The sequence below is a fragment of the Bufo gargarizans genome, chromosome 2, assembly GCF_014858855.1.
Source record: "Bufo gargarizans isolate SCDJY-AF-19 chromosome 2, ASM1485885v1, whole genome shotgun sequence".
Classification (NCBI taxonomy): domain Eukaryota; kingdom Metazoa; phylum Chordata; class Amphibia; order Anura; family Bufonidae; genus Bufo; species Bufo gargarizans.
Genome location: NC_058081.1, coordinates 478,068,161 through 478,092,224, shown reverse-complemented (window position 1 = coordinate 478,092,224; position 24,064 = coordinate 478,068,161). Strand labels below are relative to the sequence as shown.

At 42.2% G+C, this 24,064-nt stretch overlaps 1 protein-coding gene across 1 annotated transcript in view; it reads right to left on the bottom strand.

The window, feature by feature from the left end:
* The window catches only part of RNF213 (ring finger protein 213), a 355,180-nt gene that overhangs the window by 267,457 nt on the left and 63,659 nt on the right, over window positions 1–24,064 (bottom strand). The window contains 2 exon segments of the mRNA XM_044281121.1: window positions 365–567; window positions 16,186–16,332. Of these exon segments, the coding sequence (XP_044137056.1) occupies window positions 365–567; window positions 16,186–16,332 (350 nt within the window).

Below are 24,064 nucleotides of genomic sequence, written 5' to 3'. Positions count from 1 at the left end.
AGCATTACTGAAATAAATGAACTTTGCACGATATTCTAATTTTCAAGTTTCACCTGTATATAGAGTTTTTGGCATACATTGTACCATATAGTGTTTTTATTATTTAGTCCAAAAGAGACCTTTGCATGGTGAATTTTTGGAGCAGCGATGTTCAACTGCTTCATCTGGAGTGCAGAAACCAGTTCAATCAGCTGATTAATAGGGGTGCAAAGAGTTAGAGCCCAACCAATATGATACTGATGACCTATCCTAAGGACAGGTCATTGTTATTAAAACAACAAAACAGACACTGTCCTAAAAGGTAAGATTTCAATGTCTTGATAGTAATGTTATTGAAAACATAAAGAAGACCTTTGAATCTCACCTCCTTTAATGATATAGTTTGATGGCATGAACAGGCAGCGGTTGATAATGGGCGATTTGTCTGTCGTTTCACCGTAAATGTACTCATATTCTTCATGTCCATTACTCTGTAAAACAACATACTTGTACTGGATGTTTCTGTTCAGATTGTTCTTGGACACATGAGTGCGTCCTTCATACAAGAATCCAAAGTCCTTGAGCTCCCTAAAATAAAAACAAAATAAATGAATCCTATTTTATTTTAGGCTACTTTCCCACTAGCGGCAGTTCTCAAAATAGCTATTATGTTTATTTTTTATTGTTTATTATTATATGTAACATTGGGAAAGGAGATGATTTGACATTTTTTAAAACATTTAATTTTTCTTTTTTTACTGTAATTTTTAGTCCTATTAGGGAACTTGAACATGTAATCTTCTGATTGCTTGTCTCATAGACTGTAATAGAATACTATTGCAGTCTATGGAATTCTGAGAGGCTGCCTGCTGAGCTATGCCTTAAGCACAGCTTAGCAGGCAGCTAGCTGTAATAGTGGTGGGAGCCTTCACATGGCCCCAGACTGTCATGCCAACTTATTGGAGCCCCTGTGAGGACAGAGGGAGCCCCTTCTCTCTGTCTAACCCATCTGATGCTACGGTAGCTATGCTTGCAGCATTTAAGGGGTTAAAAGAGCAAGTTCGGTATAATTTCTGATCTCAGTCATTGTGGTCAGGGCTGCATTCCACAGCCAGCACTTGCTGCATATGGAGCGGGCTTACCGTGTGAGTCTGCTCCAGGGCACTTACACTGCACCAATGACAACGTTATGTCATGGTGCATGTTAGAGTTAAAGGGGTTTTCCATCTTTTAGAAACTATCCACAATGTAGGTCATAAATGTCAGATCATTGGGGGTATGACAATGGGCAACCCATACACTGTTTTGTTTCCAGTGCCAGCGGATGGTGCAAACAGCTGATCCGTGGAGATGTCAAGTGTCAGACAACAACCAATCTGCTATTGATTACCTATCAGTATCTAAAGAGTGGAAAACCCAGTAGATTCATCCTACACTATACAGAGACAGTATGAAACACTGACGGGCTCACACATTACAAAAAACTACTGTATGTTTTATACTGAAATGCTAAGATGTTTTAGAGAACACATTGGAGGAGATTTATCATAAAGGGTGATTTATTTAAGTCAGTTATAGAGAATGCAGTGCCTGATAAATTTCCCCCATAGTTTAAGAAAGAGTCAGGCACAGCGAAAAGTGTCCTAAGGGCTCTCTGACCCTATTTGCAAACCGTGTGATCTATTTGAAGATAACTACAGGGGAATGGGCATCCTTCATGCGCAGGTACTACCATGTAACACCATCTGATGTAAAATATAAGCTATTTATTCTACTCCAGATGGTGTCACCTGTAGTTCCCATGACCTTTAACCTGATCACACAGGAAGCAGTTGTCTTTGCTCTTCCTTGAAGTGACTAGTACTCAACAGTAGAGAATATTGGGAGACTGGAAGCACCTACCAACACCTGGTACTAACACTTAACCTCTTAAGGTTCCGCCGTGCACACTTTCCCCTGGCAGAGATCGGGGAAAATGCACTGTTCTAATAATGAGCCAGAGCCTGTACTAGGCTTCCAGGTTCATTATTAGTATGTCCTAGTTCAGGCCACCAGGTGGCAGCACTGAACTGGAAAATAGCAATTTCTGTACAGAATAATGGAGCACATTGTATTTATGTACAAGTTGCAGCCTGATAATTGCAAGTTGTGGTCCACTTGAGGACCTAACAAAAACAAAAAAAATTATATATATATATATATATATATATATATATATATATATATTAAAATTCTAATTACCGCACTTTTCCCAACATCAAAAGAATTAAAAAAATAACAATGGGCATCGCCATGCCCATACTAAAAAAGTTAACCCATACAGTGAATTACGTTAACCGGGGAAAAAATGGCCGATTCGCCATTTTGTCATCACTAATCTGAATAAAAAGTGATAAAGTCATACACACCCCAAAATGGTATTATCGAAAACTACACATCGTCTCGCAGTTTTTTTTTTTCCCCAGTATTAAAACCCAAGAAAAACTATTACATAGATGTTATTGCCGGAATAGTACTGGCCTGGAGAATGAAGAGCACAAGGCAGTTTTACTGCATTTTTATTTTCCAATTCCACCACATTTGATATCCATACAGCTATGTGAACGGAAAATATGGCTCTCGGAAGACAGAGTGAAAAATGAAAATGCAAAAATTTAAAATCCGCGCATCAGGAAAGGGTTAAAATTACTACTGAGTGTTGAGCCTAAGCCTTGGACAACCAAATTAGGCGAGCCTTTATATACCAGCTAGTCATATCTATTTTAACTTTACATACTAACCCTATGAGCAACTCTCTTTTTTCTGTTGCCACTATTGCTATATGCAAGCAATGTAAACAGAGAGAAAGTGTCAATAAAGTCAACCTAGGAGAAAAGATGATGGGGCTTGGGCTAAGTCGGCCAGTGGACATTGCCACTGTGCCCAGTTCTTTTTAAAACTGTGTGTTCTTAAAAACACTGTAGTGTTTCACAGTAAGTCAGAAAGAAAAACATACTTTCTCCCAAATAAAGTAAAAAAAAAAAATTGGTAAAAAATAGGTATGCCCACCAAAATAGTACCAATCTAACCGTCATCTCATCCCACAAAAAATCTGACCCTACCTAAGACAATCGCCCAAAAAAAAAAAAATATATGGCTCAGAATATGGAGACACTAAAACATAATTTTTTGGTTTTAAAAAATCTGTTATTGTGTAAAACTTAAGAAAATTAAAAAAAGTATACATATAAGGTATCGCTGCATCCGTAATAACCTGCTCTATAAAACTATCACATGACCTAACCCCTCAGGGGAACACTGTAAAAAAGTGAAAATATAAACGGTGAAAAAAAAGCAATTTTTTGTCATCTTATGTCACAAAAAGTGTAATAGCAAGCGATCAAATAGTCATACGCACTCCAAATTAGCGCCAATCAAACAGTCATCTTATCCCGCAAAAATCATACCCTACCCAAGATAATCGCCCGAAAACTGAAAAAACTATGGCTCTCAGACTATGGAGACACTAAAACATAATTTTTTTTGTTTCAAAAAGGAAATCATTGTGGAAAACTTACAAAAAAAAATTGTATACATATTAGGTATCGCCGCGTCCGTGATAACCTGTTCTATAAAAATACCACATGATCTAACCTGTCAGATTAATGTTGTAAATAACAAAAAATAAAATAACGGTGCCAAAACAGCTATTTCTTGTTACCTTGCCTCACAAAAAGTGTAATATAGAGCAACAAAAAAATCATATGTACCCTAAACTAATACCAACAAAACTGCCACCCTATCCCGTAGTTTCTAAAATGGGGTCACTTTTGGGGAGTTTCTACTCTAGGGGTGCATCAGGGGGGCTTCAAATTGGACATGGTGTCAAAAAAACAGTCCAGCAAAATCTGCCTTCCAAAAACCGCATGGCATGCCTTTCCTTCTGTGCCCTGCCGTGTGCCCATACAGCAGTTTCCGACCACATATAGGGTGTTTCTGTAAACTACAGATTCAGGGCCATAAATATTGAGTTTTGTTTGGCTTTCAACCCTTACTTTGTAACTGAAAAAAAATAAAATAAAATGGAAAATCTGCCAAAAAAGCGAAATTTTGAAATTGTATCTTCTATTATGTAAGCCTCACAGTGACTTCAGACCTGAACTGGTCCTTAAAAAGTGGGTTTTTGTAGATTTCGGAAAAATTTCAAGATTTGCTTCTAAACTTCTAAGCCTTGTAACATCCCCAAAAAATAAAATATAATTCCCAAACATGAAGTAGACATATGGGGAATGTAAAGTAATAACTATTTTTGGAGGTATTACTATGTATTATAGAAGTAGAGAAATTGAAACTTAAAAATTTACACATTTTTTAAAATTTTGGGTAAATTTTGTATTTTTTAAATAAAAACCACATAAAGTGACACTGGTCAGATTTGCAAAAAATGGCGTGGTCCTTAAAGAGGACCTTTCACTAGAATAAAAAAATCTAAACTAACTATACAGACATGGAGAGCGGCGCCCAGGGATCTCCCTGCAGTTACTGTTATACCTGGGCACCGCTCCGTTCTCCCGTTACAGCCTCCGGTATCTTCATATGTTAGGCTCCACCCAGTGGAACCTGCCGGCGCCTCATTCTCCCATGCTGTAGCGCTGGCCAATCGCAGCACTCAGCTCATAGCCTGAGAGGCTTTTTTTTCTCTCAGGCTATGAGCTGTGCACTGCGATTGGCCAGCGCTACAGCATGGGAGAAGGAGACGCCGGCAGGTTCCACTGGGTGGAGCCTAACATATGAAGATACCGGAGCCTATACCGGGAGAACGGAGGGGCGCCTAGGGATAATAGTAAGTGCAGGGAGATCCCTGGGCGCCGCTCTCCATGTCTGTATAGTTAATTTAGATTTTTTATTCTAGTGAAAGGTCCTCTTTAAGGTAAGCCAGTAAGGTGCACAGAGGGGCGTCACTCTAGCAGGAAGGAGCCCAGACACCCCCTCTGTCGCAATGTGTCCACCCTCAAAAGACGAACTTAAAACCCGGTCCACAGGTCCCGCCCCTGATACGGTTAAGCTACACCCCCTCCCACTCCTGAGCCGACGGTATTGATAAAATGAAGGTAAAAAAAATCAACTTCTGTTAGCTGCAGGGGTGAGAGGGAGGATGACTTTCTCCCTGCAGCTCACACTCAAACAGCATAGTGCTGCTGTCTTAGAGTGAGCTGTTCAAAAGGACACGACACTGATCTGGTTAGGCCACGCCCCCTCCCACTCAGCCAACAGATATTGAAAAAATTAAGTTAAAAATCAACTTCTAGATCCTTCTGAGCCACGCGCCTGATTCGGTTAGGCCACTCCTGTTCCCACTCAGCATACAGGGATTAAAATATTGAAGTTAAAAATCAACTTCTGTTCGCTGCAGAGGTGGGAGGGAGGGTGACTTTCTCCCTGCAGCTCACACTCAGACAGCACACAGCACAGTGCTGCTGTCTTAGAGTGATCTGTTCAAAAGGACACGCCCCCAATCCAGTAAAGGCAACCGTTAAGGAGGCGGGTCCCTGCTGAGGTCACTGTCAAGGGGGTGGTGTGCTGTGAAACTCACTGTTAAAGGGAAAGGCTGCTGTAAAGGTCACAGTTAAGGGGGTGGGCTGCTGTGGAGGTCCAATTTTAAAGGAACAGGGCACTGTGGAGGGGTCAGTGTTAAGGGGTGGGGGCTGTGGAGGTCACTGTTAAGGGGATGAGGTGCTGTAGATGTCATTGTTATAGTGGATAGGGTTGATATCTTTTAACGACACACACAAACATTAAATTAAATAGATTAAATATACCTGAACGAAGCTGGGTCTTTCAGCTAGTACAAAATATAATTAATACTGGGGGCATTATTATTGCTTGAGACACTAATATTTGGGGTGTTATTTCTACTGGGGGCACTAAGGTAGCATTTTAAATACCCAGGGCATAATTAATACTAGGGGCACTGTGGGGGGCATTATTATTAATAGGGGGATTATAGGGGGCACTGTAGGGGCAGTACTATTAATGAAGGCACTGTCAGGGGCATTTTTAATACTGGAAGCACAACAGGGGCATTGTTATTGCTGGGGGCAGGCATTCCTGTAACTAGGGACACTATAGGGGGCATTAGTATTTCTACTGTATATTATTTGGGGCCATTGAGGGGCACAGTATTGAAGGTAGCAGCAGGATGACAATGTTACCATGGTGGGGAAGATGATGGAAATTTGAGGACTTTAATATGTCGGTGTGTCATACTCTGCAGAGATGGAACATGGCTGCAAGGTGTTATCATGTGTTATCTGGTCCTAATGGAGAAGATTAGGAATGAGAGTGTCTACATCAGAGGAGACGTCACAGAGAAGTCATTATGGCAGATTGATCCGAATGGAGAAGAGGAGAAAAGTCACTGGATGTAAGAGGTATGTGGTGCTGTATACACCTTTATGTATGATAATGATGAAACACCAGTTAAGAGTGCTGAAGGTAGGATTGACTCTGTGCTATTGCCTGTGTTTTAACTCTTCATGCCCTTTCTCCATATATTAACCACCTCCCGACCGCCTAATTCAGGGATGCGTCCTGCGGGCAGCCGGGTTATTCCTCTGTCATGCATCTATGCGTCATCTAGCGAGAGCCGAGATTTCTCGTGAATGCGTGCGCGTACACCCCAAAACACATTGCCCTACTTCTCCTGAGTACGGCGATACCACATGAGTGACACTTTTTTGCAGCCTAGGTGCGCAAAGGGGCCCAAATTCCAATGAGTACTTTTAGGATTTCACAGGGCATTTTTCTGCATTTGGATTCCAAACTACTTCTCACGCTTTAGGGCCCCTAAAATGCAAGGGCAGTATAAATACCCCACATGTGACCCCATTTTGGAAAGAAGACACCCCAAGGTATTCCGTGAGGGGTATGGTGAGTTCATGTAAAATTTTATTTTTTGTCACAAGTTAGTGGAATATGAGACTTTGTAAGAAAAAAATATATATATATCATTTTCCGCTAACTTGTGCCAAAAAAAGAAAAACTTCCATGAACTCACTATGCCCATCAGCAGATACCTTAGGGTGTCTACTTTCCGAAATGGGGTCATTTGTGGGGTGTTTCTACTGTCTGGGCATTGTAGAACCTCAGGAAACATGGTGTGTAAATAAAAAAATTTGCACCATACAGGGAGTGCAGAATTATTAGGCAAGTTGTATTTTTGAGGATTAATTTTATTTTATTATTGAACAACAACCATGTTCTCAATGAACCCAAAAAACTCATTAATATCAAAGCTGAATATTTTTGGAAGTAGTTTTTAGTTTGGTTTTAGTTTTAGCTATTTTAGGGGGATATCTGTGTGTGCAGGTGACTATTACTGTACATAATTATTAGGCAACTTAACAAAAAACAAATATATACCCATTTCAATTATTTATTTTTACCGGTGAAACAAATATAACATCTCAACATTCACAAATATACATTTCTGACATTCAAAAACAAAACAAAAACAAATCAGTGACCAATATAGCCACCTTTCTTTGCAAGGACACTCAAAAGCCTGCCATCCATGGATTCTGTCAGTGTTTTGATCTGTTCACCATCAACATTGCGTGCAGCAGCAACCACAGCCTCCCAGACACTGTTCAGAGAGGTGTACTGTTTTCCCTCCTTGTAAATCTCACATTTGATGATGGACCACAGGTTATCAATAGGGTTCAGATCAGGTGAACAAGGAGGCCATGTCATTAGATTTTCTTCTTTTATGCCCTTTCTTGCCAGCCACGTTGTGGAGTACTTGGACGCGTGTGATGGAGCATTGTCCTGCATGAAAATCATGTTTTTCTTACCTTGCAGACTTCTTCCTGTACCACTGCTTGAAGGTGTCTTCCAGAAACTGGCAGTTGAGCTTGACTCCATCCTCAACCCAAAAAGGCCCCACAAGCTCATCTTTGATGATACCAGCCCAAACCAGTACTCCACCTCCACCTTGCTGGCGTCTGAGTCGGACTGAAGCTCTCTTCCCTTTACCAATCCAGCCATCTGGCCAATCAAGACTCACTCTCATTTCATCAGTCCATAAAACCTTAGAAAAATCAGTCTTGAGATATTTCTTGGCCCAGTCTTGACATTTCAGCTTGTGTGTCTTGTTCAGTGGTGGTCGTCTTTCAGCCTTTCTTACCTTGGCCATGTCTCTGAGTATTGCACACCTTGTGCTTTTGGGCACTCCAGTGATGTTGCAGCTCTGAAATATGGCCAAACTGGTGGCAAGTGGCATCTTGGCACGCTCAGTTCATGGGCAGTTATTTTGCGCCTTGGCTTTTCCACACGCTTCTTGCGACCCTGTTGACTATTTTGAATGAAACGCTTGATTGTTCGATGATCACGCTTCAGAAGCTTTGCAATTTTAAGAGTGCTGCATCCCTCTGCAAGATATCTCACTATTTTAGACTTTTCTGAGCCTGTCAAGTCCTTCTTTTGACCCATTTTGCCAAAGGAAAGGAAGTTGCCTAATAATTATGCACACCTGATATAGGGTGTTGATGTCATTAGACCACACCCCTTCTCATTACAGAGATGCACATCACCTAATATGCTTAATTGGTAGTAGGCTTTCGAGCGTATACAGCTTGGAGTAAGACAACATGCATAAAGAGGATGATGTGGTCAAAATACTAATTTGTATAGATTTATAGTGGCTCACCCCTCTAATAGCTAGGGTAGGTGCTCTAACTAAGATGTGGTTCACCCTGACCACAGAATGAAATTTAGGAGTATAAAAATATTATAGTGAGCACTCGATATCTGTTGCTATATAATCAGGTCCAATTTATAATACAATATTTATTTATTATATCAATTTATCACAATATACATAATATGAAGTGGGACAGTATCAATTATAAAATATAAAATATAAAATGCAAAATATAAAATATAAATATCACAATCTGATAGAGGTATTGCGGTTTGTTAGTAATATCGGATGTATAACTTAAAACACATCTAAAAGTTCAGTTTTATATCCTTATAAACATTACACCTTTACTCAAGGTGTCTCAATCATGTAATTGCGCTATTGGGGAAATATTCACAGTCCTATGCGGTATATCTGTGAGTATAGATTTCAATGTTACTCACTATTTAGGGTCCAAATTGCACGTGTCAGCCCGTGGTGGCGTCCCACCACAGGTCAGTACACTCACCCGGTTTCTTTGTAATATTGTGAGGGGTCTTCCGATGTTTAATATCCGCAGTGTTGTCACGGAACTTGAAGATCTGCTCACCGCTTGCTTTTATGCGCCCCACGTGTAGCTGGCGTTCGATGTTTTTACCTGCGCTACACGCAGTCAGGGCGTCAGAGGAATCCTCACTCGATACTTAGTTCGAGGCTCCTGTGGTGAGTCAGCGGTGATATAATTTACCGGCTGTGCGGTTATGTCCGTGGTTGTGCGTGCTGATCAGCTGATGTCTCCGGTATAGTGAGGTGTCTTGTTCAGTGTAAGGGTCCCATCCGCTATACGCGTTTCAAGGTCTCTGACCTCTTCCTCAGTAGCTCCTGAGGAAGAGGTCAGAGACCTTGAAACGCGTATAGCGGATGGGACCCTTACACTGAACAAGACACCTCACTATACCGGAGACATCAGCTGATCAGCACGCACAACCACGGACATAACCGCACAGCCGGTAAATTATATCACCGCTGACTCACCACAGGAGCCTCGAACTAAGTATCGAGTGAGGATTCCTCTGACGCCCTGACTGCGTGTAGCGCAGGTAAAAACATCGAACGCCAGCTACACGTGGGGCGCATAAAAGCAAGCGGTGAGCAGATCTTCAAGTTCCGTGACAACACTGCGGATATTAAACATCGGAAGACCCCTCACAATATTACAAAGAAACCGGGTGAGTGTACTGACCTGTGGTGGGACGCCACCACGGGCTGACACGTGCAATTTGGACCCTAAATAGTGAGTAACATTGAAATCTATACTCACAGATATACCGCATAGGACTGTGAATATTTCCCCAATAGCGCAATTACATGATTGAGACACCTTGAGTAAAGGTGTAATGTTTATAAGGATATAAAACTGAACTTTTAGATGTGTTTTAAGTTATACATCCGATATTACTAACAAACCGCAATACCTCTATCAGATTGTGATATTTATATTTTATATTTTGCATTTTATATTTTATATTTTATAATTGATACTGTCCCACTTCATATTATGTATATTGTGATAAATTGATATAATAAATAAATATTGTATTATAAATTGGACCTGATTATATAGCAACAGATATCGAGTGCTCACTATAATATTTTTATACTCCAAAATACTAATTTGCCTAATAATTCTGCACGTAGTGTAGTTTGTAAACGCTATAACTTTTACCCAAAGTCCCAAACCAAATACACTTATTGCATTTTTTTTTATCAAAGACATGTAGAACAATAAATTTAGAGAAAATTTTATATAGAAATGTAGTTTTATTTGAAAAACAGAAAGTGAAAAATGTCATTTTTTTGCTAAAATTTTGGTCATTTTCGATTAATATAAAAAAAGTAAAAATGTCAGCAGCAATGAAATACCACCAAATAAAAGCTTTATTAGTGAGAAGAAAAGGAGGCAAAATTCATTTGGGTGGTAAGTTGTATGACCGAGCAATAAAAAGTGAAAATAGTGTAGTGCAGAATTGTAAAAAGTGGTCTGGTCATTAAGGGGGTTTAAGCTAGGGGGGCTGAGGTGGTTAATTAGATATGGAGGAAAAGGAAGACGACAGGACACCACAGAGGGGCAGCTTCTATGAAGATTATTGGTTCTACTGTGCTGCACTTAGCCAAATAAAAAAATTGCAGCACAATATACTGTTCCCTCTATGGTATTTCTGGCCCCACCAACTTGAGTTGATCCTGCCTACTCATGTTGGCCTCACCTTCTGTCAATCTAGGCCCACCTACAACATATTGCCACTTTTAGGCTTTTTTCCAGGGCCACTTTAAATTCCCAATCCACCCCTGCTTTGGGCCAATTATCAGGAATGAGTGTCTGAATGAAAGTTCGAACACAATAATTGACCTACTCCTTGGCCTATGGAAAAAAAGGCCCTAAATGCAACTTGTGTCAAGCTGCTGGACCCGCTTTCTGTCTCTTGGGCTCTAGAGCAATGTGCAGAAACAGTCTCTCAAGCAAGAGAACAACCACTCTATAGGACACACCCATTTTTAATAATCTCTCTGGCAGGATCAATACAATTTAGTAGTTTCCAGTATGGAGGGTTCAATACTGCAGGCTTCAGCAACATGGCACTGTCATCCCCCATTATGTTGCATCATTCAGCATAGGCCCCAACTTGCTGTCACCACTAAAAAATATCACCAATCAAACAAAGTATATAATAGCAACCAGACTAAGCCCACAATAAATGTCACATGCAACATACACAGTGCAAAAAAAAAAAAATACATAATATATGGGTATACGTAGCAAGTTCACAGACAGAAGGTCACAACCAGCCAACCATTCCAGTCCAAAAGGGCTCATGGCAGTCCAGGATGCCCACCTCCCTCATCCCGGAAAAGGCTGAAAGTCAGGTAAATAAAGCACAGCAAAAACAGTGCACTTTTCAGGATTAGCAAAAGATAGCTTTTTTTTTCTTTCAAAAAACCGAACAAAACCTGTTGATACATTATGTCTTGTATTGCAACTCTGCTTCATTAAATTGAATAGGGCTGACTGGCAAACCAACACAAAACCTGTTTATTCACAATATAGGATTAGCTTTCTAAGCATAAAAACATTTTCAGTATGATAAGGCTATAGACATGCATTATGGGTTAAATGAGGAAGAAAAAAAAAATCTGAAGAAAAACATCTCAAAGTCTCTCACAAGATTCTAAACCTGGGATCTCTTGATGCAAGGCTGACCACCTACCTCCAGGCTACAGACTTATGTATTATATTTCTAAGTATAGAAAAAACTGAGTTCTCAATATGATATTACTGGTTTCATTCTAATCATATATTGTGCCTGTAAATAAACCAGCAATATATATTAGCTTTATAAGCAGAGAAATACATTCTTCTCAATTAGTTAATCTGTAGCCTATCACAGTATCTGTAGCCTATCACAGGCTGGCACAGGCGTTAAATACCAATCATCATCGCGGTGACAGAGCCAGGAAGCATACATCTGGGGACAAAGGCCAGAGGAGGCCTGTAGTGTATCGCTGCCAACCACATGGAGGTAATTATTTTTTTTATTTGGCACCATGCTGTTGGGCAGTTGGGCCACCATAGGAAGAGGAATATAGGAGAAACTACTTGGGGCACTAAATAGGGCATTTTGTGCACTGGCACGCATTATAAGAAGGCATTTTTTGTGATGGCGCACATTATAAGGGTATATATTTCTTGTACTGGCCCACATTATAAGGGACTATTTACACTGGCCCACATTATAAGGGGGGATTTTTTGTACTTGCATACATTGTAAATGGGTATTTTTTTGCACTGGCGCACCTTATAAAAAGGTATTTTTTGTACTGGCACACATTATAAGGGGGTATTTTTTGTACTAACAAACATTATAAAGGGGTAACTTTTGTATTAGAAAACACAATATAAGGGAGTATTTTTGTACTGGCACACATAATAAGGAAGATTACTACTAGTGGGGGAGTATTCAGAGCATTATTACTAGTATTAGTTTAATGGGAGCATTATTACTATTGGGGGCACTGTTAACACTAAGTATAAGTGCACTCTGGCAGATAATTCTATCAGTGAGACTTTGGGGAGCACTATTAATGTGGGTGGCAACCTGGCACAGTATCAGCTTAGCACAATTATTTTTGGGGAACATCATGTTTACAGCACTATTAGTATCCGGGGCACTATTTGCTGTGCGCAGTTATTTTTTAGGGCACGGTGTGCCAATAATTATTGAAGGGGTACTGTCTGTGTGGTACTAGTATTTCTAGGGGGACAGCTTCTGCAGTATAGTATTGGGGAGCACAGCAGGCACAGGATAGGGTGTTCAGAAGGTGAGAAGATGATGGAAAAGTAGAAAACTAAGGGTCCATTCACACATCCGTGTGTGTTTTGCGGATCCACGGATCCGCAAAACACGGACACCAGCATTGTGCGTGCCGCATTTTGCTGACTGCACTTTGTCGGCACTAATAGAATATGCCTATTCTTGTCCGCAATTGCGGACAAGAATAGGACATGTTCTATTTTCTTCAGAAACTGAATTGCGGACTCGGAAGTGCGGGTCCGCATTTCCGGATCCGGGCAGCACATCGTGCCTCCCTATAGAAATGAATAGGTCCGCAATTCTGTTCCGCAAAATGCGGAACGGAATTGCGGACGTGTGAATGGACCCTAAGATGTCTGTTTGTCAAACTCTGCAGAGACTAAAACTCTGCTGGCTAAAAGAAAATCATGGTGGTCTGGTCTGAATGGAGAAGATTAGGAAAGAACATCTACATCAAAGGAAAAGTCATTGAAAGTAAGAGGTTTGTGGCGCTGAATTACCCTGTATGTTTTGTAGCGATGTATGTAATATTTTCCAACTATGTCTTTAAGGTCATGAGCAAGATGAATGCAATAAACTTGCAGTGTGTGTCAATGAGAGGTCCCTTTTTGGCCTCCGCTGATCTGACAATATCACACAGTATTAGGCCTCATTATTAATTATTAATATTTATTATTAAAGCGCCATTCATTCCATAGCGCTGTACATATGATAAGGGGTGCACATACATAATACAAACATTTGCACTAATCATAAACAAGATGAGTTACAAACTGGTACAGAAGGAGAGAGGGCCCTGCCCGTGAGGGTTTATGCACACGACCGTTGTTGTGTTCCGTGTCCGTTGTTCTGTTTTCCGTGATTTTCTGCGGACCCATTGACTTTCAATGGGTTAGTTGAAAACTCGGATAATGCACCGTTTGTCATCCGCGTCTGTGTTTCCAGTCCGTCCCAAAAATATGACCTGTCTTATTTTTCACGGACAACGGTGAAAAAACACGGAGGCAGACAAGATTGTCATCGGCGTCCGTTTTTTTCCTATCATTTGCAAGGCAAACTTGACTTAGATTTTTTTTCACTTTCCTTCATGTCTGGTGATCCTCCAAAAATCAAGGAAGACACACGGAAACAAAAACGGAAACGGATCACGGAACAACGGAACTCTGTTTTGCGGACCGCTAAAAAATACTGTCGTGTGCATGAGGCCTTATTCTGATTTATAATGCTGTGTTACCTTTAGAATCCTGGATTGGAATGTATTATACTGACAGCATTAGGTCAGTGTAATTCGGTAGATTTCAGGAATTTTACCTGTGCAAAATCCACCATGTATTCCACGTGGTCGCTATTTGCATATAGTATAGTATTATTTCCCTGTATGCATGGCAGTAAACATTAAAGGGGTTGACTCACTTCAGCAAACGGAATTTATCATGTAGACAAAGTTAATACAAGGCACCAGAGAAGCCAGCGCCTTTTCCTATAGTGTGCAAGCACGGCCACCACTGATGGATTGCAGAGTTGTCATAACCCATAGGAACGAGCAGTGTTTAATGTAATGGAAAAATTAATGAAGCCAGCAAAGGAGGCAACATGGACAATTCTAATACATTAGTAAGTGCCTTGTATTAACTTTCTTTACATCATAAACGCCATTTTCTGAAGTGAGACAATCCCTTTAAGCAAACATTCATCATTGCAGACTCTGTGGGTGCTTTCACACGTGACATAATTTTACAGCATGATTTTATATCGCAGTAGCAAAACCCCTGCAATATCTGCATGTTTTACATGTGGATTTTATTGGTTTTATTGCCTAAGAACTGCTGTGGCAAATGTGCATGTAAGGCTACTTTTACCCTTGCGTTTTGTGCATGACGGACCCGTTCAGAAAATACAACCGTCTGCATCCGTTCAGAACAAATCAGTTTGTATTATCTTTAACATAACCATGACGGATCAGTCTTGAACACCATTGAAAGTCAATGGAGGATGGATCCGTTTTCTATTGTGCCAGATTGTGTCAGTGAAAACGGCTCTGTCCCCATTGACTTATATTGTGTGCCAGGATGGATCTGTTTGGCTCAGTTTCATCAGATGGACGGACACCAACAAAGCTGCAGGCAGCGTTTTGGTGTCAGTCTCCAAAGCGGAATGGAGACTGAACTGATGCAAACTGAGCGGATCCCTTTCCATTCAGAATGCATTAGAATGCAAACTAATCCGTTTTGGACCGCTTGTGAGAGCCCTGAACGGATCTCACAAACGGAAAGCCAAAACGCCAGTGTGAAAGACACACAGATTTTGGGGTGGATTTGCCTATGGTGTAGAATTATGCCACATGTGAAAGCTACACGGTGATATCGTGCAACATTTCATATAATGTATTTCAAGGGTGTCACATGCGAAATGCTGCAACAGTCACAAGAAATCTATTAAAGTAGAATTTTTTGCTAATGTTGTGTCATAGTAGCAGCAGCATGTCACATTGCCACATTATTGAAATACAGTACATGAAATATCGCACCATTTTTTGACGCGCAACACATGTTGTCGTGTTGCCCTAGCCTTATTCAAAAGCTCATGACACCTCTACAAGGCTACAGCCTAGACCATGTGCAATGAGACAGATCTATCAATGTACATACTGTTTGTGAAGGTCCAGTGTGCAAGAGGACAAATGAGAACACAATCTTCATCTATTCTGCTCTGTGAAAAGTAAGGCTACTTTCACATTCCCGTTTGGTGCGGATCCGTGATGGATCTGCACAGACGGATCCGTTCAGATAATACAACCGTCTGCATCCGTTCACAATGGATCAGTTTGTATTATCTGTAACATAGCCAAGATGGATCCGTTTTCTATTGTACCAGATTGTGTCATAGAAAACTGATCCATCCCCTTGGACTTACATCGTGTGTCAGAATGGATCCGTTTGGCAAGCAGCGTTTTGGTGTCCGCCTCCAAAGCGGAATGGAGACGGAACGGAGGCAAACTGATGCGTTCTGAGCGGATCCTTTTCCATTCAGAATGCATTAAGGCAAATCCGTTTTGGACCGCTTGTGAGAGCCCTGAATGGATCTCACAAATGGAAAGCCAAAACGTCAGTGTGAAAGTAGGCTTATGCAGAGGAGTTAATCCACAATATTACTGGAAGCATAACCTATGTAACTTACTTTGTATAATGCATTTCACAAACCACACTTTTCCAATTTTCATATCCTGCAATATTTTCTGCTTTAACTATGACTTTATCTTCATTCACTTTGAGGCCAAAATCCTTAGATATAATAACATGAAAGTATATTTCAAGATCCTGATCCCTGCAGAGAAAATAAATAAGCACGTGAAAAATGTACACTGGTTTTATTGAAACAGAACATTTCCACTGGAACATACTGCATCATGTATGAAAACTAGCACAGTAAAGAAGAGAACATAGTAACATAGCTTATAAGGCTGAAAAAAGACATCCAGTTTGGCCTGTTATCCTGCAAATTGATTCAGAGGAAGGCAAAAAACCCCTGTGAGGTAGAAGACCATTCTCATTTTAGGGGGAAAAAAATTCCTTCCCAACTCCATTGAGGCAATCAGAATTAGGCCGAATGCACACGGCCGTTGTTCACGGCCGTGAGCGGTCCGTGGAACCGCGGCCTGGATTCCTGCTGAGATATAGATCTCCTCTCAGTCGTCTTTTTCTAAAGTGAATAACCCTAATGTTGATAATCTTTCAGGGTACTGTAGTTGCCCCATTCCAGTTATTACTTTAGTTTCCCTCCTCTGGACCCTCTCCAGCTCTGCTATGTGTACCTTGTATACAGGAGCCCAGAACTGTACACAGTATTTCATGTGTGGTCTGACTAGTGGTTTGTAAAGTGGTAGGACTATGTTCTCATCATGGGCATCTGTGCCCCCTTTGATGCAACCCATTATCTTATTGGCCATGGCAATAAGCTGCCTTGCACTGGTTTCTGCAGCTCAGTTTACTGTCCACTAAAAGTCCTTTTCCATGTCAGTGTTACCCGGTGTTTTATTATTTAGTATGGACGGGTGACTTGCATTATTCCTTCCTATGTTTTTTAATAGTAACTTTTTATTCAAATTTTTTCTTTTTTTTTTGTAAGTCGTACAAAGCATAACAACATTACAATACAGACAATCATCCATCGATTCCAGTACAAATCAAATACATGGGATTAATCACATCTTCTTCTCATGACCCAAGTGTAGGCCAGAAGCAGTATCAAGTTCAGAATAAGACAAAATACCCATCCAACTCCACCTGAGGATACTTAGAAGTACTGCCCATACACGCACACATTCACACCACCCTCACCGGTCGAACAGCCATTCCGTCACCTATGATACCAGAGTCTGTGCACCAATCCAGGGGTCCCATATCTTCATGAAGCGATCAGGGGTCCCTCTTTTCTCATATACGAACTTATACAAACCCAGATCCGCATTAATTAACTGCACCCATTGTTGCGTAGTAGGATTTTTAGGAGGTTTCCAATTAAGAAGGATAGTTTTCCTAGCGTAATATAAAAGAATTCTATAAAGCCTCCTGCCAAACTTGGTGGGAACAATCTCATTAACTACCCCCAACAAGCTAGTAAGCTCAGTACAGACATTAGGAAAGCCCAGTTTCTCGTTAATATATGTATGAATCTCCTCCCAGAAGGCATGAATAATCGGACACTGCCACACCATGTGTAAGAAGGAACCATTTTCATGTCCACATCTTGTACAATGTGGGTTTAACAGTTTACCCATTTTATACAGCCTCTCGGGAGTATAGTAAATCCTGTGAAGCCACTTAACTTGAATTAACTGATCCCTAGCACTCACTACCGTAGATCTCCATGTGCAACTAATTTCTTTAACATGTACCTCCTCCAAACCCTCTAAGTCCCTTTTCCATCTGACAAACGCCTTATCCAGAGGGGAGGCCTGCAGCGCCATCAGTGATGCATAAAGCGTCGACACCGGTTTGACCAAGGGAACCCTCCTAATCGCCGCTTCCACAGGACTACACTGCAATCTTAATGGGTCCCTCCCAAATTGAGCCTGACAGGCATGTCTAAGTTGGAAATATCTATACAGACAATGCCTAGGCAAATTGTATTCCTGTTGCAGACTGCTAAAGGATCTAAAGAAACCCCCGTCATACAGTTGAGTAAGATACCTGATCCCCTTCTGGGGCCAAAATTCAAATTCCAACAGTGAGAATAGCTCCGGAAGCCCTCTGTTTCTCCACAGCGGTAAATACGGCGACCACGTAGTCCCACTCTCCTCAGGGTTCTCCTTCTGGCCCCATTGCACCCATACCTGTACTGCTGCTGCCATTGATCGGGTGTAGTGCGCTACAGACCTATCTCCCTTTCTATATGCCAAATTCGTAAGCGCCTCATAGGAACCTAACAGTGCTGCCTCCAACACCACCGCCGGATTCCCCGGATCGGCTCGCACCCACCACGCCACATAACTCAGCTGCACCGCTACATAGTACATATACAGATTTGGCAAGGCAAGACCCCCCCGCAGGTAAGATGCCTGGAGGGTGGATCTCGCTATTCTGGGAGCAGACTTGTTCCACAGGAAGGGAGCAATCACCCTATCCAGGGCAGCAAAATGACTCTTGGGGATTAACACTGGAGCCGCCCTATATAAGTATAACAATTTTGGGAGGAGAATCATTTTTACCACATTAATACGCCCAATCAAAGTTAAAGGGAGATTTCCCCAAGCCTCCAGCTTCCGAGTGATGGATTGCATTGTAGGAGCAATATTAAGATCATAGAATTTTGCCACCTCTCTATGAACAACAATCCCCAAATACGTAAATTGTTCCACGATCTGTAGTTTATTGTTCACCGAGATACAAGCTGGGTCAACAGCATCAATCAAACAGAGACTAGACTTAGCCCAGTTGACACGAAGACCTGAGAAGCTACCAAATTGATCAACTACACTTAAAAGAGCATCTAGGGATTTCCCCGCGTCCGCTAGGTACACCAGCATGTCATCGGCATACAATGAAATCTTCTCAGATATGCCAGCTATTTCCCAACCTTCTATCCCTGAAGTGGAGGATATAAGTACCGATAGAGGTTCCATGATTAACGCAAATAGTAGGGGAGAGAGCGGGCACCCCTGCCTAGTACCTCTACCCAAGGGGAAGGAGTCTGATGTGTACCCATTAACCCTGACTCTCGCCGATGGTGACCTATAAAGCATCTGCAGCCATCGCAAAAACTTCTCCGGGAAGCCCATTCGAGTTAGCACCGCCCACATAAATTCCCATTCTACTGAATCAAAAGCTTTCACATTATCTAGGGACGCCAGAGCTCTCATACCTCTATTATCATGGTCAACCTGAAGGTTTGTGAATAATCGCCGTAAATTAATATCTGTGGTCTTCCCTGGCATAAACCCAGATTGATCTACCCCAACCAAGGAGAGAATCACCCCTCTTAGTCTTAACGCCAATACCTTCGCAAAGATCTTGACATCAAGATTCAGAAGTGAGATAGGCCGATAAGAGCTGCAATGGTCGGACGGCTTCCCGGGTTTATGAATCACCACGATCGTTGCTTCCAAAAAAGACGGAGGCAACGAACCGTTTTCCAGCGCATACCTCAACAGCTTCCCAAATCTGCTAACCAGATCCTTAGAGAATCTCTTATACCATTCTGCAGGAAACCCATCGGGTCCTGGAGTTTTCTTAGTTGCTAAAGAACTAATGGCCGCCTCAATTTCCAGGTCAGATATGTCTGCCGCCAGGGTCATCCTATCCTCCCTGTCTAGAGAAGGAATCTCCACCCCTGCTAAGAAACTAGCAATCTCATCCGAGGAACATGTGATCTTGGAGGCATACAATGTCTCATAGTAGGAGGCAAACTGACGGCAGACCTCTCTAGGTTCCCTCAACAATAATCCCTGAACATTTCGCACTCCCGCTACCACTGTTTGCTGAGAGTCAGATCTAGTCAAGTACGCCAGGGCCCTGCCACATTTGTCCCCATCTGAAAAAATATTTTGTTTCTGATTTAACAATCTCTTCTCAGTATATTCAGTTAGGTGCAAGGTAAATCTACGCTGCGCATCAAGCCACAGAGTTTGCTTCTCAGGGCATGGATCTAGCACAAACGACCTCTCTCTATCAGTTAATTCCATCTCCAGTTTTATCCTTTTGATATTGAGCTCCTTCCTGTGGGTTGCAATAGCCGCAATTAAAGCACCCCTCATCACTGACTTAAAAGCATCCCACTCTACCAGAGGGTTCGTAGACCCTTCATTCTCTGCCCAATAATTCCCCATTGTGTCTACACTTTCGCTCACCACAGGCAGTACCTCGAGCCACATAGGATTTAACCGCCATTGCTTATCCGTTGAAGCCAGCGGCTGTGACAATATCAGAAGGAGGGGGGCATGATCCGATACCCCTCTCGGCAGATAATCACTGGACTTGATGTAAGGGGATAAATCTCTACTAACAAAAGCTAAATCTATGCGAGAAAGTGAGCTAGTAGAAGCTGAATAGCACGAAAATTGCTTGTCTAAGGGGTGTAGGTATCGCCATGCTTCCACCAAACCATAAGTATTGACCCAATGTGATAGGACATTGCCGTGTGAGGCCTGAGGAACCCTTCTGTCTAGTATAGGATCCAAAGTGGCATTATAATCACCCATAAGAATATGCGGCAAATCCGGGAAACCTGCTATTTTAGCTGTAATTACATCTAGGACCTCCCTGCGGAGAGGCGGAGGAATATATACTCCCACAAATAGGTATTGCAGGCCTCTAACACAGGCATGTAAAATCACATACCTCCCATACGGGTTCAGCTGAACAGACATGATCTGAAACGGGAGACTTTTAGCAACCAGCACAGATACACCTCTCGCATGATTCGAGTAAACCGCATGGTATGTGGGGCCTATCCACGGACGCCGCAAGGCTAGCACTTTCTGACCTTGCAGGTGCGTTTCCTGTAAGAATATTATGTCAGGGTTATACCTTTTCAGATAATTGAATACTAAAGACCTCTTAATCTTATCATTAAGACCCCTAACATTCCATGACAGTAATTTAACCACCGCCATTTATCCTTCCATCGACAGCATTCAGAACTCTCCGACCAGTGAGGGCACATTCACGCATACACACAAACCACATCAAAACCCAACCCAACCCAAATACTTTTCCTGACCCTCCCACTCCCCCCCGCCCCAACCCACCCTGCCCAAACCTACCAAACATGGTTGAGCCTGCTACCCCCAACTTACAACTTCTGGGTACGATAACCTACCCTAACCCCTCAGAACATGTGCACCAAACAGGTACTTCAGTGGTACAATGCAAATATATAAATGTACCTACAACAGTGCATACTCATACAGGGTGCTGCCACCTAGCCAACCTATATGGGGTTAAACTTCTGATCAATTAACAATGTCAAAGAAGACAAGAATTCTAGCAGGAGTAATAGAGGTGCGTTAAATCTCAAGTATCCCCCCCCCCACCCCCCACCGTCCTGCCAGTAAAGGAATTCAACATTGAAACAGGTACCCATTCGCATCAACTACCCTGCTATATCAGAGTCCATCAGCGATGAGGTCTTGCATTCAGGTTTCTCTCAATCCATTCAGTAGCCTCTTCAGGAGTGTTAAAGAAACGGACCGTCTCACCATCCTGCACCCGCAAGCGAGAAGGGTAAATCATGGCATATTTCACATTTTTGTCCCTCAGCCGCGCTCGGACCTCAGCAAACTGCTTTCTTTTCTTCTGGACCTCTGCAGTAAAGTCCGGGTAAAAGGACAAACGGGCATTCTCGTAGCTGATAGTCCCCTTCTGCCGGGCCGCCAGCAAAATAGCATCTCTGTCCCTATAATTCAGGATCTTCATGATGAAAGGCCTAGCAGGGGATCCCGGCGGTAAGGGCCTGGTTGGAATCCTATGTGCTCTCTCTATAACAAAGCAACCGGAAAGAGAGATGGGATGTAACACTTCCTTAATGAGTTGTTCCGCAAAAATTTCTGGAGTAGACCCCTCCACTCTCTCCGGTAAGCCCAGGATACGGACGTTATTACGTCTATTGCGGTTTTCAGCATCCTCCGCCCTGGCTTGCAGGCTCCGGACCTGTTGCAGCAGCTGCCTGGTGTCATTGCCAACCGCCCTGGAGGCATCCTCCACATCACTCACTCTCTGCTCCACTGCAGCTGTTCTGTCACGGATTTTGTCAAAGTCATGCCGTAGACAGCTAAGGTCGGACTGTAGATGATCTATCTTTGATGTAAGAGCGGCTTGACAATCAGCTATAGCCTTCATAATTTGAGAAGCAACAACCGAAGTACTAGAGGCTGGAGACCCCTCATTTTCCTTCTCTGTTTGACTCATGGCGTCCATGAAGCTTTTAACGGAAGATGGAGCCACAGAAGACGTTTTGCGGCCCATAGAAAGGGACAACAGAAACTTTGAAGACCTGCTGGGGGACGTCGCTCATGCAGCAACTCAATATGCCCCTTTATGCAATCTCACAGGACCTGTCACCAGGGGGGGATAAACGCTCCAACACCACCTCTAAAGTATCGCAGGCACTGTACAGCGATCCACTGCCTTCATATAGAGGAAGGATTCTCTCTTGCAGGGTCTGGGAACAACGTGGAGACCGTTCCTGAGGAGGATAATGGGTGGTCCACTGCCACCCTCTGCCTGCTGGAACAGAGCGCAGCGCCGCCACCCACACAGCGCTGGCAAGATGGCGCCCGCCACACGCGCTTTTCCCGCCACAGCCGCCGGACACAGGACCTCTGCAGGAGTCGGCAGCAGCCTCCGGTAAGTTGTCAGCCACCGTACCTGGAATGTACAGCGTGCGGCAAAGCGCTCCCCAGTGTCTCTCCTCACTCCACTCAGGCCCGATCACTCTGCTTTCCTCCTCTGCACCGCCGATCTCCGCAGCTCCGCACACCGCAGCACAGCCAGCCAGAACCAGGTAACACGACCCCAACAGCAGGGAGGACCGTTAGGCAGGAGCTAAGCCAGAGAAACCCCGAAGTTGCTAGGTGCAAGTAGTATAATTCACAGGATTTTGTCAGAGCACTGCAGTCCTGCGCCCTCACTCCATGCTGGCTTGGCCACGCCCCCCATTATTCCTTCCTATGTGCATAACCTAACACAATGTTAAACCTCATCTGCCACTTCTCTGCACAAGCCTCCAATCTATCCAGATCCATCTGTAGCAGTATACTGTCCTCTTCTGTGTTATTTACTTTGCACAGTTTCGTGTCATCTGCAAAAAACGATATTATACAAGCAAAGAAATTTGATTGGTTTATATGGGCTATGTCTGCTCTTGTTTTCATCTTACTACTAAAATGATTCATGTAGTTTAGGTATAATGCTGACAGAAACAGACATTTTCACTGGTATTTCCATCTCTTTACCATCAGTTGGGGTCAGCCACCTGGGAATCAGGGTGGATAAAAATCAATGATTTTTGTGATTTAAATCAGATTTTTTTTTATTTAAATCAGATTTTTTAATATAAAATGCTTTTTGAGGAAAATATATTACCATCCATAGGTTATTTCATTATGAAATAAAGATTACTTTTTTTTTTAATTATGTAGAATAAGGCTGAATACGTTTAATTTTTTTGTTAAATTCCATTAATCTATTCACAGTGTCATGCTCTTCCAGAGGTTTTTGTAAGATTACTGGGTAGTTTCTCTGCCTACAAGATATTATCACAGATGCTTGGTTTAATTTTGGAGTTCTCAAAACTGAATTTATAACATGAAAAGAGTTGAGAAAAAGATCTAAATCCTAACTTCTACAAACCTATAAATACAGAATCAACCCCTTCAGTGCTAAGTTTAAAGTTCAGTGAATAGAATATAAACAATATTTTTCTGATTGTTTGGAGTGGAATAGATCTGCACAAGAAGAAAGTGAAACTAAGTGTAAGGAGGAAAAGGCAAGCAGACAAGGAGTACTACAAAATTAAAGTGAAACTTTCTGAGCACAGTACTGCACAGCCACAGACAGAC